Raw genomic sequence first — 18,356 nt, forward strand, 5'->3', positions numbered from 1 at the left:
TGAACTGGGGGATTTTTTTGGTGCAGGTGTCTTGACTCAAATACACTGAAGTGTTCATTTTGTTAAAACAATAGTTTAATACATTTCTGTCCATTTTAAATATTTGAATCTTTCCTTCCTCTTTCTGTTTTCCCCATGACATTCAATATCTCTGCCAAACCAGCGTAATGACTTAGGGTAAACATCCTCTGATTAAATATGTGAGAAAACTTACGTGTGAAGTTCAGAGAGTCTTGGTCATGCCAATCTTGATTTTATGGCTGGAAATACTGGTTTTTGACATTAAACAAAAGGTGTATCGTACTTTTCCCAGCATATACTGATGTGAATACATCTTGCAGCATTGAAAATAGCCAAGATTGTCAGTTGCTGTGGAAAAAAAAGGAATGTGGTTTAATTAAGCAGAAATTTATTATCTTACCTGGCAACTACCCAGCAGCAAGCATTATATGTGAAAATCGTTTTAATGTGTTGGACCCAGCCTTATGCTGGGAACTCACTATCAAGATTAAAGAAGAGTGAGAAAAGATCTTATTTCATCTTTACCTTCTCTATTATTTCATTGACAATGCTTCCAAGTGAGTCCTTTTTAAAGAAACCAGCTCCTATTAGAGAATGAGTTGTGAAGTTAAAAATGTGTCATGAGTATGAATGCAGAGATCCCTGTGATGCGCTGTGAAAACTTGTACACATTTTTAAAACAGTGATATGGGGTACAAAAAGCCTGGTTGCCTTTGTGTTCTAGTCACATTTCGAATGTGAGAAAACCAAAACTCTTCGTGATATGAATCTTAAAGAAGACACAGATTTTTTTCCTTTTTCTGTTATTCAGATTTATAGGAAAAGTATTCATATGTCCTGCTGAAAATCTCTAAATATGTTGATGCCTGTTTTCTGCTTTTTTCCTCTGGGAAGAGGAATCTTGCAGTGGTTTCTTTGCTCATTGCTGTCTAGTGACTGCTGCACAGGCAGCCAGCGTGATATACCTCCTTTCATAAATTTGATCCAATTCTGTATAAAACTCAGTGCAAAACCCCAACAAGACAAAGAAAACCCCAACCAAACCCACGAATGTAGAAAACCTCAACACATTCCCCACACCCTCATCCTTGGAACTTTTTTATATATCTTGAATGAGATATTGTTTTCATGCATTTAGAGATGAAAGTTGATTTGCTGCCTTAAATTTGACTCTGACAGAAAGTGAAGCTTTTAATTTCAAGTTAAATGTTGCCTGGAAAATTTGGACGTAACTGAATTGTAGAATATAGTTATGAATTTAACTTGTTTAAGCTAGAAACTGGTGAACTACTTATCAAATGATTGCAGTGAAACAGCTTGAGTCAAGTTCCTGTAAGGAAAGAAGGAGGACTAGGAGAGGGGCTGCCTTAATTTTGCAGACTGGATTTGCCAGCCAGCCTTAGCTATTGTAACTGACTTCTGTGCAAGTGTATTATTGATTTATTATTTTATTATTCTGACTGTAAGAAAAGCCATGTCTCAAACCCTCTTCTTCAGTATGAGGTAGACTGTTCTTATTCAAGGTTTGATTAAGGTTTTTTCCCATGTTGGGCTTTATTTTCCATCACCCTTCCTTGTCATAGCTGGCTGCACTCAGCAGTGTGGAGAATAGCTTTTCTGTCAGTCTGGTGGTGCTGGCTAGCTTACAGGTTTTGTGAGGGAGGGAAAGGCAGCTCCTTTCTGTCTTCTGGAAGGAATGGTGCTTAGGAGAAATCAGGGCTAGGGAAGGCGGGATGCAGTCCATTCACAGCTGCTTGTCTAAGGAAGGTCTTGTCTTGATTTCTTGCTCCTTTTTAGAAGGAGGCCCTCCAGTTCTGTAGTGTGCTCGTATGGTGGCACCTTCTTAAACATCTACCTGGTGGGTAGAGCTGCCTTTTTCTTTGTGCAATGTCCATGTGGTCTGTGAAGCATTTCCCAGGAGCCCTACCTTAGGTTTCAACTTCTTCCCATAGAACATATGGAAAATTTGGTAAGACATCCCCATTTCCATATGTTTTGATTTCCAGAAGTACTGCTTTGAGATACATTATTCTTTTGAGCAAATCTGAATTGGGAATTGAAGCTGTGGAACCCTAGGGAACAATGCCTGAAGGGAAGTTAAAGGTGAGACTGCAAACAAGGCTGGCTTCAGAGATGTAAGAGTAGAAGATCAAAAATCACTTTCTTCCCTATGGTGCTGTAGTTTCTACATGTCCTTACAGACCCAATTAAAATAACATTTGATTAAAATGAATACAACAAAGCACAGTTTTTAATGGTACTATATCTCTGGATAAATTGAAAAACCACCAAAATTTAATTATATATTAAAGATTAAAGAGTACGTTCTGGTTTTAGTTATATTACAGTTTCTCTAGTGTATAAGCAGTAAGGCAATTCTATGTAAAATTTAAAATCCTGGGACAACAGCTTCTCTCTCAGTTCAGATTAGCAAGTCTGAGTAATTTGGCCTTTAATGTTGATTTATAGCAATTTTTCTTTCTTTACATGCTGAAATCCAAAACGGTGTTATGTTAATGTGGCTGTATTACCTTCAGGTGTTGCTTGAGAATTGAGTGAACAGTCCTTTGTATTTTCTTTGAAGGATCAATATTTCAAGATGTGTGAAGGAGAAGGGTCTGACTGACAAGCTGCATTGATATACACTGTTATTCTGACTATGACTGGATTGACTGAAAATTGCCTCAAAGAGTAAGGTAATTTATAAAAACTATAAAGCGTAGCCAAGTGTTTGAAGTAATCAAAGTTAATGATCAGTGATTTATTTTCGCTTTTAAGGTGCCTTCACTGTTATAGTTTATTGAGTTTTTCTTTCTGAAATGTTCGTATTTGATACTACATTTGCATGAAAAAGGTGTATTAGATGTTACAACTGCAAAAAAGATTAGAGCTGGTAAAATTGAATGAAAAAGTTTTTAATAGTTGTGCTGTGATAAATTGTTCTTAGTGTACCTGGGTAATTGAAGAGAAATCAGATTTTCATTTTTTTTGTATGTCTAGAAATTGAGCAAATAACCTGGCTTAGGAAAAAAATGGTAATTTGGAAAGAAGATGTATACATAATTATAAACCAGTGCCTTTTCATGAAATAGGAATTCAATTCATTTCAGTACTACCTAGTTTCTCTGCCTAGACATACTGTCATAACAAGCAGGTATTACTTCAGAAACCTCATTGTGTAATACAAATATTATATATGTATATATGTAAATAAGCTCTTTTTATTTTTGAATCATTAAATGTACTCCTTCTCTATTGTGGATAAAATAATATGCTTATCAGTTTACTGGTACCAATTTACAGTCGGGTTTCCAAGTTGTGTAGTGAAGTGCTTTTCAGTACTAATGACAGAATTTCAAGAATATTTTTTGTTGTTATTTTGGGATTTTGTATTGTGTTTTCCTCTTGCAATGCTTTTTCCTTCACCTTGAAGAATCTTTCTGTAATTCAATATTTGGTATTTCGTGGGAGGATATCATATATGGTTAGAATAGTATTCATATGAGATAAAGAGTACTTCTAATGGAAAAAAGCTTTTTGTCATCTATCGGTGTGAAGAATATGATGGGCTTAATTTACACAGAAAAAAGTACTATTCTTGCCATGTGTGCTGTTTGCATTTGAGATTTTGAAGTAGAGGATAAATTAATTTTAAAAAGTCAAAGAAAATACTAGTGAACACAGCAATAGGAAAAAAATTCCCTTTATCTCCTCAGTGGTAATGTGAATGTGAAATTCAAATGTAAGTTTTTTCATCAAAGTGTAATGTTTACTTACATAATAGATCTAAAGTCCTGGGTGAAATTTTTTTGTTTCATTAATGAATAGCATAGACATACAAAAAAAAAGAAAAAAAAAGGTTCCTAGTTAGGGAACAAACTGGATTAACTTCTTGATGAATAAATGAGCTTTTTTTACCCTTAAGGTTTAAATTAATGATTTTATAAAAAGGCATACTCAGGCTCTAGTTACTTGCTTTGTTCTATTCTGCTTGCTTAAATTGCACCTGAAATTACATTATTTCAGTTGTGTTAAATGCCTTCTCTGATTCCTTTAAATGAGAAATTGAAAATATTTTTAACATATAAAATGTATTTCAAATGAAAGAGCACCAACATGGAAATGTAGGTTAGCACATCCAATTTAGGTTTCGGTTTTTTAATGATGTTTTAAAACTCTATTAAAGATTTAAGATTTATTGTGAGAATTAAGCCGCTGGGTTTTATTTTTGATACATTAAACTAAAAAATACATTCATTTAAAAGCCATACTAATCCTTTAACATCATATTAGCAGAGAAATTGTTCACATTTGTAAATGTGAAATGCATGAAGATAGATATTAATTTATGTTTTTGAATAAATTCTCTTGGCCTTTGATAAAGAAGGTACAAGAAAATGGCTGGAGAACAGAAAGTTAGCAGAATCATCTGCAGTAAAGATGGAACACATCTTAATCAAACCAAGATTTAATTAAGCCAGATGAAGCCAGTCATAGATTTGATTGAATAACACTGGCAATGTTATTTAATCAAATCTATGATTTGAATGAAGGATAAATACTAAAAATATGAATTTTAGTAAACTGTATCTGTTACTTGAAGCCTTCCCACTAAAATAACATAACAACATGTGTCTATCCATTTGAACAGATGTGATTTGATAGTCAGTGTCAGTAAAACTGGCTAAAATCACATAGTTTCTTTTAAACAAGAAGAAAAATATAGTCATAAATGGAAAGCTTTCTGGATAAGAGTAGACTGTGGGGGTAAGTAATAACAGGTGCAATGCTGTTTCATCCAGAATGTCATCTGTGCTTCTGAAGTTTTGATCCAAGGTACTTACCCTGCTCTGAACTGAAAAAGTTCGTTTTTACAGAATAATAGTATCACAGAATGGGTTAGGTTGGAAAAGACCTCTAACATCATCACATCCAGCCGTTAATGCAGCACTGTCAGATCCACTACTAAACTATGTCGCAAAGTGCGACGTGTACACATCTTTTAAATACCTCCAGGCATGGTGACTAAGCCCCTTCTCTGGGCAATCTGTTCCAGTGCTTGACTGCCCTTTCAGTGAAGAAATTGTTCTAATATCCAATCTAAATCTCCCCTGGCACTACTTGAGGCAATTTCCTCTTGTCCTATCTCATGTTACTTGGGTGAGGAGGCCAACCTCCGCCTTGTTACAACCTCTTTTCATAAGGTTCCACTTCTGCCTGCTTTCTCCAGGCTAAACAGCCCCCGCTCCCTCAGCTCCTCATCATCAGATCTGTGCTCCAGAGCCTTCACCAGCCTCATTGCCCTTCTCTGGAAAAGCTCCAGTCCCTCAATGTCTTGCTTGTAGTGAGGAGCCCAAAACTGAACATGGGATTCAAGGTACAGCTTCACCAGTGCTGAGTACAGGGGAAGGAGCAATCACTGCCTGCTCCTGCTGGCCGCACTACTGCTGATACACGCCAGGTGCCATTGGCCTCGGCCACCTGGGCACAGCTGGCTCATGTTCAGATGGCTGCTGGTCAAAACTCCCAGATCCTTTTCCACCAGGCCACTTTCCAGCCACTCCTCCCCTAGCCTGTAGCACTACCTGGGGTTGTTGTGACCCAAGGGCAGGACCTGGCACTGGGCCTTGTTGAACCTCATGTGATTGGCCTGGCCCCTCAATCCAGCCTGTCCAGATCCCTCTGCAGGGCCTTCCTTCCTTCCTTCCTGCAGATCAACGCTCCCACCCAGCTTAGTGTTGCCTGCAAACTCACTGAGGGTGCACTTGATCCCCTTGTCCAGATCATTGATAAAGGTACTGAACAGGATGAGCCCCAATACTGAGCCCTGGGGAGCACCAGTGGTGACTGCCTGCCAGCTTACTGCCATTCACCACCACTCTCTGAGCCCAGCCATCCAGACAGGCTTTTATTCAGCAAACAGTATGCCCATCCAAGTCCTGGGAAGCCACTTTTTCCAGGATAATGCTATGGGAAACAGTATCAAAGGCTTGTCTAGTAGACAACATTCACAGCCTTTCTGTCATCCACTAAGTGGGTCACCTTGTCGTACAAGGAGCTCAGGTTGCTCAAGCAGGACCTGCTTTTCCTAATTCCCTGTTGGCTGGTCCTGAACCCCTGGTTGTCCTGTATGTAACACATGATGGCACTCAAGATGATCTGCTCCATGAACTAACAATTCCAGACATTGGTGAGGTCCCCTCCCAGCTGTCCCTTCCCCAGGCTGAGCAGGCCCAGCTCCCTCAGCCTTCACATGTAAGAGAGATGCTCTAGCTCCTTAATCATCTTTGTCACCCTCTGTGGGATCTACTCCAGGAGCTCCCATGTCTCTCTTGTCCTGAGGAGCCTAGAACTGGACACAGCACTCCAGATGTGGCCCCACCAGGGCTGGATGAAGATTCAAGAAAAAAAAAAAGAAAAACAAAGGCAGTGGAGAAAAAAAGAAAACTTGAATTCCAGTCTTCCCTGCTTTATTTTATCTATAGAATTGAGGTGTCCAGCTGCAGCATGAAGGTGTTCTGATGGCAATGAAGTTAATCAGAACTTTGTGAGTTGTTATGAATTATTTGAGAATGAGGAGAAATTGGAGTTGCTTTCTTAAAGATGTGGTAAAAATTACTTCAGAAAGTCTTGAAATAGGCAAATTGTTTCTAACCATTGTTAGGACACTATTCATCCGTGCACATATGATCCTCAGCAGCATTCCTGAGTGTAGTGACCTGGTTATGAAATGTACCACAAAACTGGTAATATCTGCAAACAAATTATAACTTGGTTCATATACTTAGGTCTCATATAATTCTGTTGGGAGCATGGCAGGTTGAATTAGTGCTGTATAAAGCAGGCACAGACTTGATTTGCACAGCTATAGTAATTGTGAAATTATCAACTGTTTTAGAAAGACTGGCAAGAATATTTCTATAGTGTTGAAGTGTTTGTATCACAATTCTCTGTTCATTACAGTTTTTAATGGTGGGCGGATTACAGGTGTAATTGTAACTTCTTTAACATAATTATTTAAAATTAAATGAGCAAACAGGCTAACTTTTACCTGTTAAATAGGTGTTGCACATAGGTGGCTGGTTCCTAATGCCCATCACTAAAAAATGTACCAGAGCAGCTAGTTGGTACAGTTTGTTCCCTCTGTGCTGTTTACCCTCCTTTGTTCATGCACTTGTTAGGGTTTTACATTTGACAGAATGCCTTAGTCCTCCTTTTCTGGCAATGTCCCTGTTCTGATTGACCTCCTCTTTAGCATAACTATTCCAGCATGTCATGCTAATATTAGTGGTTTCTGCTCTACTTCCCCAAGGGAGGAGTTGCCCTGTCTGTGAATCATATCCTAATCTTCTGCACAATATGGTTTTCTCAAGAATGTCTCCAGGACTGCAGGAATACTTCTGGACAGTCAGTGCTTTTGGGGTTAGCTGTAGGGATGCAAAGAAGGTAATTAATCAGTGTCATACAGAGTGTATTACCTTCTCCTTAGGTAGCTCTGAAACCCCTGCACTGAATTCTGATGGTTAGGAAAAAATTAGGAAAATAGAAAAAAAATCCATTTCATCACATCTCCCAGGTAAAGAAATTAATTTTTCAGGGAGTATTTCAGCTGAGCATCCTCTTTGCATATTTACAAGGAACTGAACTGGCAGTCTTCACTAAGGGTATGGCTTCACTTACCACTTCACTATGGTATACCTGTCAAAGCAGGCTGATGATACATTGATATTTTTTCTTATAAGCACTGTTTTATTCTGTTGCAAAACCTTTCAGAGGGAAAGAGATGGGCTACTTGAAAATGTTTGTCTTGTTGAAGTTTGTGCTGAATTATTTGTACTTAAAGAGCGATGAGATCATTTGCATGCTCTAAAAGTGTCAAAGCATGAAGAGCTATCCTAATGATACCATCATCTAGGTACCTGTTTTTACCATCCACGAGCTGTAAAAATGTGTTTTCTTAGTTTATTTTCTCTCACTCACTTTGAATTCTTTCTAACTTTCTGAGAATTTTAATGGTCAAGCAGAATTCTTTCCTCTTCTTGATCGCCATATTTAGTGATTTGCTCCAAGCCAAACTAGCTCTCTCTAAATCAATGCAAGTTACATTGTTGCTCACTCCGTTGTAAACTCATGGTCTTCAGCAGAATTGCAAAGTTACACTCAACATCTCAACCAAGTCTTTGAAAGACAGTAAAGTATGTATACGTGCATAAGAGATGTTGTGTATTTGTTCAGGCTGTAATGACTCTAAAGAACTGCTGAAATTGATGTCACTATACCATTAATTTTATGCTCTATTCCATCATTTTTATGTCAGGGGATTAAAAAGGTAAAAGAATATTAATCCAGTCACATATTTAGGATACCTGAAAGGACCCAAGCAAGACTGAGACATCTGTTTAAATCTGCAGTACAAAAGTCCTGTTCAGAAGCTGATTTGATTCTGGGGGCATCTAAACTTGCCAGGCTTACTAAGTTTACCTACCTATTTGAGAGCTATCCACAGCTTTGCTTGGCCATGTCTATAGTCATCCCAGCCAAAGCAGTTTATAATTAAGCTGAGCAGGATCTAAAAAGTAAATGCTGCTCTCTTTAAATCCTCAAAAGGGCCAAATCCAATATAGGCCTTCAGGGAATATGTAAAAAGCACAGATTAGCCTTGCTTCAGTATTTTAAAAATCAACTCTTAGTGGCTGCTTTAAGGATTCAAGTCTGTGACACATGACTGAATTTACAGGCTTACCTGTAGCCCTTAATTAGATATTTGACCTCTGTGATTAGTTGTTTGGGTTTTTTCCTCTGCATTTTTTGGTGCTCATAGATTGTATTTCTTGAGCAGACAGTTGAAATAAGAGTGGAATTTTGAAGGAGCCCTGTCTCTGCTTTTTTTAGCAGTGTTCCAGTGTTCATATTGATCTACCAAAGAGATCCAGTTAGCAACTATGAAATTTTAGGCATGTTCTCATGGCAGATGTGTTGGTCATTTTCATGGTGGAGACAAGCAGGCAAATATGTGGATTTTTTTAATAGGACCAAGTCTTAGAAACTGAAACACTGTCTTAGAAAAAAGAAACACTGTTTTCTGATGATGTTTTATTATTTCAAGTAACATGACTAATTGGAAGAAAAAATATGATATATCATATTAGGATGGAAAACCTCTTTAGTCCTAGTAGATATTGAATAATACGTGTTGAAGATATATAATTTTATATCATTCAGCAAGTCTTGGTGTCATGGGCCTACCTGTGAGCTCCAGAGGTGCCAGTAGGGAAGATATCTGGTTCACAGGTTTTCATTTTTAATATATTCCTTAAGACTGGAAGAGAGTTGGTGTTCTGCCCAGATTCAGAATAGACAAGCAGATTGAGCAGAGTAAGTATAGCCTGATATAAATCACAGTGAACATATGGAAAAAGCTGATTGGGGGCTCAGCTGATAGGGAATTAAAGGCCTTGAGTAAAATTACTTTCCATAAAACTCTGAGTAGAATCAGAGCTTGTAAAACAAATGATTGACAAAAACTTGATTTTAATATTTTAATATCTGGTAAAATTACAAGTTTGATAAGATGATGGTGTCAGTGTAAAAGACTTTGAAAAGCATTTCACTTACTGCCACGTGAAACCAATTAATAAAAACATGAATTGAACTATGTAACAAAACGGACCAGACTTTGATGAATTACAAACCAGTTGGCAGGTCTTAATGTAGCATTGTTAGTAAAGAAGTTTCATGGACTAAGTGTCTTTCCCATAGTTGAAAATAGAAAGTGATGGTAGAGAGACTCTAAATTGTGTCTGGATTGTGGAAAGGAGGGAGACCACCATGAATGCTTAAGTTCATTCTCAGAGCCAAAACAGTAATGCTGAGTGTAGTGGCAGTTCAGTAGTGTAACCAGGCTGATGATTTTTTGCTGTATATAGAATTGCTGAGAACATTTAGAGTGTGGCACACAAGGCCATCTGCCTTTGTCAAAATAGCTTGAAAATGGCGAAGTGCATATAAACACCAAACCCTAATAAGTATCTGAACCATGTGAATTAGTCCTGAGGAGACCTTGTTGAATTCAAGAGTTCTGTGTAGTTTATTTTTCATCCAGTTCTCTTTAAATGGATGTCCCTATAACATTTACAATGTAGCTAAATCCAAAGCAATGGGCTTAGGCTTCATCAACAGGAGATCACAGAAGATGATTTAGTATTCCGTGATGACTTTAAAGGATAGATTTATAGTAGATAGTGAAAAATTAAAAACTTGGAGGAAAGCAGTGTGGTATTTTCCGATGACTTTAAAGGATAGATTTATCCTTTAGATAGTGAAAAATTAAAAACTTGGAGGAAAGCAGTGTGGTATTTTCCAGGGCTCTAAAAGATGAGGAATATTTCTAATGTGGTGTTGTCAAACCATGACAAACCTGTCCTGGATTGACAGGTGTGCTTTTAGAATGTTTTAAAAATTATTTCTTTTTACTGGCACCTCTATTCAGACACTCTAAAGCTATGTGTCCTGTGGTGAGTAGATTAAGACCAGCTATCTGAAAATTTACCCTAGCTTGGATAATTTGCATCTAATAGGTAAGAGATGGATGGAGAAAGCAAACCAGTTGGGACTGAATTGACTACAAGATTATTTAAGAGCAGAATTTTGAGTACTACTTGGGTCTGACAACACATACCTGGGTGTTTAGTCTATTATGTCATATTACCTCCATAAAAACTGTTAGAATTATTCTTGTTATATAGCATTATTGTTTCTAGTAGTGCTGTGTCTTTGCTGCTTAGGTAGTGTAACGCTAAGTGCATCTCTTCCTATTTGAAAGATTTAAATTAAATAGTTGTTTCTAATTAGAGGTCTGACAACACATACCTGGGTGTTTAGTCTATTATGTCATATTACCTCCATAAAAACTGTTAGAATTATTCTTGTTATATAGCATTATTGTTTCTAGTAGTGCTGTGTCTTTGCTGCTTAGGTAGTGTAACGCTAAGTGCATCTCTTCCTATTTGAAAGATTTAAATTAAATAGTTGTTTCTAATTAGAGTTTTTTTTTAATGTGGCCTGTTATTGAAAATACTAGATAACCTAAAAAAGAAGTGTGAAATTTGAAACCATTTGTTCAAAAATATTTTAAATCATCTTATTAATACTTGCATAGATAGCATAGTTGTGTAAAACACATAAGGCCTGTATAGACCTTCCATTAAGTGATAAGGGTATTGCTGTTGTCGTCAAAAACAAGCATTTTGTGCTTTTTGATTATAATCTTCAACACTTTTTTAAATGTAAAAATCATTAAATACATTTATGCCATTTGAAATTGCTATTCATTTTTCTGTGGATATAAGACTGCTATGAAACAAATTTCCTTGAAAACTGTTTCTTTTTCCTATATTCTAATTATATCTGTCTTTCACTGTGAGAAAAAAAAAGAGGCATTAGACAAATGAGGCAGAGGAAGTTTTTTGCTAAGTAATAGTTTTTCTCTAATCTCCAGTGTCTAACTTGTACTGCATTAATTCAGTAATATTTATATAGAAGATAATGCTTTTTTTCCTAATGTGTATGAAGTATTCCAGTTGTTCTGTCTTGCAATTTAATAACCCTTTCACATTTTTTACACTGACCTTGGTTTCTGTTCACATTTCTAAAGACCTTTTTGTCTTAAAAATAATGTAATTGAGTAGAAATGCATAATCAGTGGTGCATCAAATGTCTGTGAAATAATATTGAGTTTAGAAAATGCTGTCTAACTTTGCACTAGGTTGAATTTCAGTAAACACACTTCCTTACACTCTTACATCCTAAAAAAAAAAATATTGCAGCAGCACTTACAAGGAAACTAAACTTGTTGTATGCTTCTGTTGAAGAGAGCCAGAGGAAAAATGTGTCCTCTCTGTCATTTGGAGCCTCAATTGACTCAGCTGTTTTATTCATATTAAATTATGCCAGATTTAATCTTGAATATATTCAGCAAGAGCACCCAGTTGTGCTGACGAACCTAAAATAATTTCCAGTAATATTCTGTCGCAAACCCTTTAGGCCCATTGGCTCTCTGAGGTTGAAGTCCCATATTATATCCAAACATCCCAACAGTAGATTCAATTGGTATCCAACTGGAACTTTGCAGTAGCAGAGGTAAACAATATGAGACAATTTCTCAAGAGTATTACTTTCCAGTCATTTTAATTGCCCCTGCCTGATTCATCGGTGCTTGTGTGTTCATTTGTACTTGTTCAAAGCAAATGCAATTTGATTTTACAATACTCTCAAATCATTGCAATACTCATTTTACGTGTTGAAAGAACAAGACAATAAAGTGGATAATCAGGTTTTCAGGGTTTTGGAAGGAGAACTGAAATGTTGCACAGAGAAGAAACAATAGAAGTCAAGGTTCACTTGTGCGTGCAATACTTCAAAGAGTAAATCCCAGGTCATGGCACAGAGAGGGCACCTTGATAATTGCAGTGCTATTGTAATGAGGAGACGACATATTAATCAGGAGAACAGTGGGTGAGAACCTATTTTAACTGAGAAGAGTGGACAGCTGTGGTTGCTGGAATAAAATCAGCTTTTCTGGAGAGCACTTCACTGCAGGAAACATGCTGGAGTGTTCTCAGGCACTCTTGACAGAAGCTCTACTCCTTCCCCTTGCTCGCTGCAGCAGAAGTGTAGTAAACTGTATGTGCCAAAATGGGATAGGGAAAATACTTCTCACCTTTTCCAGATCAACCCCCAGCAATTTAGGTGCTTATTTAAAATGTAGCAAAGTTCAGTTTGTTTTTCTAGGAAAGTCTGAGTATTTTTCCTTCTATGTCTGAACCCCTTTCTGAGTATTTTAGGTTTGCATGCCACCTTGACTGCTTGTGCAGTTCGAGTTTATATAAATAATTATACGGAGCTATGATGTCCTCTCTTCTGATGTGTTTTGTAGTTTTTCTAATCTGCCATGATAAATAATTAGTCGTTACATTACAGTATGCATTCCTAGAGATAGTTTGGAATGTCAATAAGCAGCCTGCCCTGTCCCATGATGCCCCAGTCAGCAGTTCCCAGCAACCCCAATTAGTATATGTCTAGAACTTTAACCTACTGGAATATTCTTATTTTGAAAGAAAAATCTGTTTTGCAGATAGTGACAGTAAGAATCAGGTTAGGACGGGAAATAGAGCTCCACATCTCAATTCTAGTTTCTAATTCCAGTCTCGCTCAGAGAACTGTACAAAGAGAAAGATAATTTACAGCAGCAATTAAGAGGCATAATTTCTTCTGTAGTCTGAAAATTGAGGGAAATTCTTACCATAGACTGGCTTAAGTAACTTCAAGAAGCACAAACAACTCTTAATTTAACATTCATAATGCAGCTGCTTATTTGCAGCTTTAACTCCTTGTGGATAGCTTTGTGTTTCATATCTGTAGCCAGAGCTGAGCAAGTGTTCTCTTCAAGGTGAATTAATGCTGGTCACTGTGAACTTTCTGATCCATCTGGAAAGTACTTTCTCAGTGGATGTTCATTCACTGAGTGCATTGTGCAAGCACCGTTTGGATTTTTACGGCTGCATAGGTCTTTGTAGGTCACTGGTGATGTTCATGGGGCTTGCAGGCAGATAGTTTTCACTGCTCCAACATTTTCAGCTAGAGCTTGGTCCTGAACGCAGAAAATAAGAAGGGAACCAGAATCATTCTGCATGGCTAATGTGATCTCTCATGCTTGGCTGAGGGGGGAAATCTAACCCTTTTCAAAGAACTTAAGTTTCATTTCCGACAGTTTGTCACACATGAAAGGAGGAGAAGAATGTTTGAGAATATGCTGACAGTTAATTATATTTTGATTTCAGGCTAGAAATGACAAAGCATTTTGATGTTACCTATTTTGAGTGGAATCAGATATCCAGAAATAGGAGCCTAGGTACAGTACACAATAGCACTTTCATGAAGTCTTGTGTATTCAGTCTACAAATGTCTTATTAGAAAGAGTTCCAAAGTGGGGAGAAACTGGAATACCTAACTCAAAGCTGAAGAAAGATTCCACAGTTTACTTAGCAAATTCATGGCTTGACGTGGTTTCATTGGAGTTGATGCCTAAAATGCCTCTTTCCAAGAAGGGTGCAGGGTGCTTGAAGGAGAGACTAGGTGGGCATTCAGAGCTTTAATCCTCTAAATCTCTTCAGAGGACTGTTATCTTTAGTATATACTCTTTTTTTAACTAGATGGACTGATTGATGCTTTATCCTGCTTAGGAGAGGCATTCGTATTTCCATTCAGTAAGGTTGTAGGAGTTCTTCACTAGCTTCTTTAAGAAAGTGTTACGATCTAGATGAGCTAAGAACTTAAGAATTTCTTGGATTTCAGTAGAATACATGGTGTAACTCTTATCTTTAGATATAGTATTTAGACTGCTTGTATTTCATAATATTATTAAGATGCATGTGATCATTTAACTCTCCATTATATCTGCATATTGTTCTTTTGTTTTTTTATTTATCAGGTTTCTTGTCTATACTTACATAACTACTGCAAGCTATCTAGTCGTACCAAGTTGAACTTCATTCTTCAAGTGTGATTTACTCAGTACAGTCGAAAATCATGATGAAAAAGATGAGCATACCTACAAGCAAAATTTCCCTGGTCCTCTTTCTGTGCCAAATTATTTCTGCACTGGATGTACCTCTTGACTGTAAGTACTAACCTGATAAATAAGTGCAGAATAATGGAAGAATAATTAAATATTTTCTGTAGGAAGCTGAAGATTAGTCCAACATGGAGCTAAAAATAGTGTGTTTGGTTATTTAATCAGGACTTTATAAATATTTACACTGACTTACTGAATATTTTCAAAACCTGTGCATATAAAATGAGTTATATTGTTCAGCTGAGGAGGTGTAACACGGGATTCTCGCAGAATCCTACTTACACTTCAGTGTGCTTTTGTGTGATCAAACTGAAGAGGGCCAGAAAAGCCCTGCTAAATGCTAATTGTTTGTGAAAGTAAGATAATATTGATAATTTTCTAAAAATCCCAGGACGGTTCCTAGTGGCTGTAGGGAATCACTTACCTTCAGAGAAGAGGTTCACAGAAGCTGGTATGAGAGCTAGTAAAATATTCAAATACCTAAAATTCAGACACTCAAAGCATCTTTTTTTTTTATGCAAAAAGGTAAGTAAGACTCTTAGATGTCTTAAGTAGTGCCTGAAAACAGTTAAGAACTTTTACTTAAAAACATGTTAGAAATGTGCTGGGCAGGGAACTCCAGCATTAACACATGAGGAAACTTCTGGAGGAGGGGAAATCCCACAATCTGAAGTTCTTGTCTGATATAAGACTCTGTTAGTGGGGAACCTTGAAGGTAGCACTCCATGCTGAAAAGGAAGCAATGGTTGCTGCATTTTATATTCTCAATAACTAATTTTATTAAATCACTAGTGTTTCAGGTTGCTGTTTTCTTTCTAAGATGAACATGATCACATTTTCAGAATTCAGTGAACCATGTTGCACCTCTCAGTGACAATTCATCTGTTAAACTAATTTTCAGGGAAGAGAACATTAGGGCTGGGGTTTAATTGATGGATTAATACATCAGTAAATTTGCCTGTGATTCTAATCTGCATGGTTTTCTTTACCCCTGTGGTTTTGATACCTTCCTACCTTCCAGAAGTGCATGTTTTTCTTTAATAATCATTGACATATGTTGCAAGTGCTTTGGTGGGTTTTTTTTTCCCCTTGCATTTTACAAGCCTATCAAACCAATGACCTGTATTTCTGTAACAAAATCAATATCTCTGAATCACATCCAACTTGTTGTGTTGTAAATGCCCTTATAGGAATAAGCTGTGGGTTAAGGAAGGCTTTGAAAGTTTGATGAATAAATGAAGGTGTTATTTTTGAAACTTATTTTTTCTCCTTAAACATCTTTGCAGGCTATAAATAGTCTTTTAAACCTATCTTGTAGTTTAGCAACTAATATAAATTCTGCACCTCTTTAATATTGTTGTCTTAAGAGCAAGATTTTGGGTTAAATTTAGCAGAAATGCATCAATAGATAAAAATGAATAGCCCTTCTGGATGTACCATTTTAATTCTGTACTGAGAATTTAATTCCCTTCTACTTCATGCTTAATAATTTTGTGAGGTCTGATAAAGTCACATACTTGAATTTTTAGCCAGAAATTACATCTAGAATGATGGTGTCTTTTTCATAAACAATGGTGAGAATGGTCTCTGGGAAAGCACCACAAGGGAAAGACTTAGATTTTTTTGTGGGTCTTCCCTGAATATCCACCATAGAGATCTGTTGGTGAGAACATACTTGATTGGTTGAAAATTTAGATTTCATCCAGGTTAGAAATTCCTATTCATACCAAGTTCACTTGGTCAGTGTCTCCTCAAAGTGTCTCCTCCTCAGCAGACTGAAAGTGTAGGGGACTCAAGGACGTTTGGCCTATTGATAAAGAGACATACATTTTTGTTTATGCAAAACATTGGAATTAAGCAATAAAGATCTGACAGCTAAGATGAATTTTTTTGTTTAGTTATTTTTCAAACATCTCCTCAAAGCAGGCCAGGAATGACTGAAAGTGTAGGGGACTCGGGGACATTTGGCCTATTGATAAAGAGACATAAATTTTTGTTTATGCAAAACATTGGAATTAAGCAATAAAGATCTGACAGCTAAGATGAATTTTTTTGTTTAGTTATTTTTCAAACCAAAAAGAGTTGCAAGTCTATTGAGTAGAATTAGATGCTTTTGTTTTTAAAGAGTAATTTTAACCTGAGGCATTCTCTTTGCTCTTCCATGTGATCGTATGGGTGGATTGATTTTGACTGCAGCATGAGTGTAGTGCACTCCATTAATTCTGATTTGCTGCTGTCACCTCAATATTATTGTTTTATGTCCTTGCAAGGCCAAAATCACATAGCATGGTTGCCTTTAAAAAGTCAACTTCAGGAAGGTTTCTCATGGCAAGAGCTTTAAGATAAATGTAGTAATATCTGACACAGTGGAAATTGTGGTTGGAATTTCAGGCATTGCTGCATGAGTTGCAGCGCTGAATGTTTTAAATGTTTTCTTTTTAATGGTGAACAATGTACTTCTCAGAGATACTTGTCTTCCCTCTCAAAATTGCTAACTTTCTCTTCACTAACAAATGTTTCTCTTTAATCTCCATTTGTCCATTCAACTGCTGATTCTGATGTGGGAATAAAAGCAAAACTTCTAGAAGACTGTAAGTTACTCTTCACTAAAAATAAGCTGTGTGCTGCTGAAAATTAATACAGATTGTGCTGCAAATTGAATTTGCAGTCCAAAAATGTGTGATTCTGACATCTTGTTGATAATTTGGTTTGCTGTATCTAGATGTTTTGTGCATGCAGTGTTCAGAAAATACTAATGTACATAAAACAACATTCTGATATTCTGAATAAATTAATTGTGTGATTTTTGATGGTGTGCTATTTTAACATTAAAGTCTACACTCAATATCAGCATGTTCAGTGTTTTATTACTACTTTCAGGAGTAAATATATTTGATAAAAAATTTATTGGAATATAGGTACTTTTGTACTATTTTACATATCTGATTTGACATATTTTTATATCCACAGTGGGTATAGCTATTTAAGTAGACCTCATATTTTATGGGTTCTAACTTAGCTTTAGTTTTATGGTTAATTTAATCAGTTTGAAGTGCAGTCCATAACACAGGAGTGGAGATTGCAGGTCTTTGATGTGCATCAGATGGAATATCCTGTAGGCTGGGCAGTGTTTGTGTCATATCCTTTTTCAGAGTGAATCTGCTTTTCCCAAGTAAGCATCTGATATATAATGACCCTGAGAAATGCCTCTGAGAGGGAAAAGGATTGCCTTGAAGTACTCCTAAAGAAATACACACAAAGGCATCATGTAAAAATGTTGCCTTCCTCTTTCAGGGGTTCTCCCCTGTGCAGTGAGGAGCAGAACCCAGTTCTCTCTGGCCTGCTCTGTTCTGCTTGGCTGCTGTGTTTTGTTATGGTTCCATTTCTTTTCATTGCTGTTTCTTGCAGATAGAGTTTTACAGGCAGCTACCTCTGTCTGTGCAAAGGAGTACTTAATGTGTAATGGTATCCTTAAGCAAGACTTAAATAAAAATCCCAGTTGTAGAATTTTAACTGTCTGGAGTGAGGCATGAGAACACAGCTAACTCTAATGACTGAAATATTTTGTTCCAGTGACTAGCAATTACCCCAAAGCACAGGCAAAGGGTATTGCTGGACAGCTGATTTACAGCACTTAGACAGGGATGTTCATGGGTGTACTATTAAACAGGTTTATTTAGGTGACACTAAACTATAAATAAAT

The 18,356-nt window shown here is 36.8% G+C and overlaps 1 protein-coding gene across 36 annotated transcripts in view; it reads left to right on the forward strand.

The window, feature by feature from the left end:
- NRCAM (neuronal cell adhesion molecule) overlaps positions 1-18,356 on the forward strand; it is a 143,448-nt gene that overhangs the window by 61,434 nt on the left and 63,658 nt on the right. For 25 of the 36 annotated variants that reach the window (XM_039726697.1, XM_039726712.1, XM_039726713.1 and 22 more), the window contains exons 3-5: positions 2,606-2,717; positions 14,510-14,698; positions 17,227-17,244. In XM_039726697.1, the coding sequence (XP_039582631.1) occupies positions 14,608-14,698; positions 17,227-17,244 (109 nt within the window). In that variant the 5' untranslated portion in view covers positions 2,606-2,717; positions 14,510-14,607. The remainder of the gene's footprint in view (positions 1-2,605; positions 2,718-14,509; positions 14,699-17,226; positions 17,245-18,356) is intronic. The other 11 variants (XM_039726722.1, XM_039726731.1, XM_039726725.1 and 8 more) reach the window with 2 other exon arrangements.

This window comes from Passer montanus, unplaced genomic scaffold, assembly GCF_014805655.1.
Source record: "Passer montanus isolate IOZ18808 unplaced genomic scaffold, ASM1480565v1 scaffold6, whole genome shotgun sequence".
NCBI lineage: Eukaryota > Metazoa > Chordata > Aves > Passeriformes > Passeridae > Passer > Passer montanus.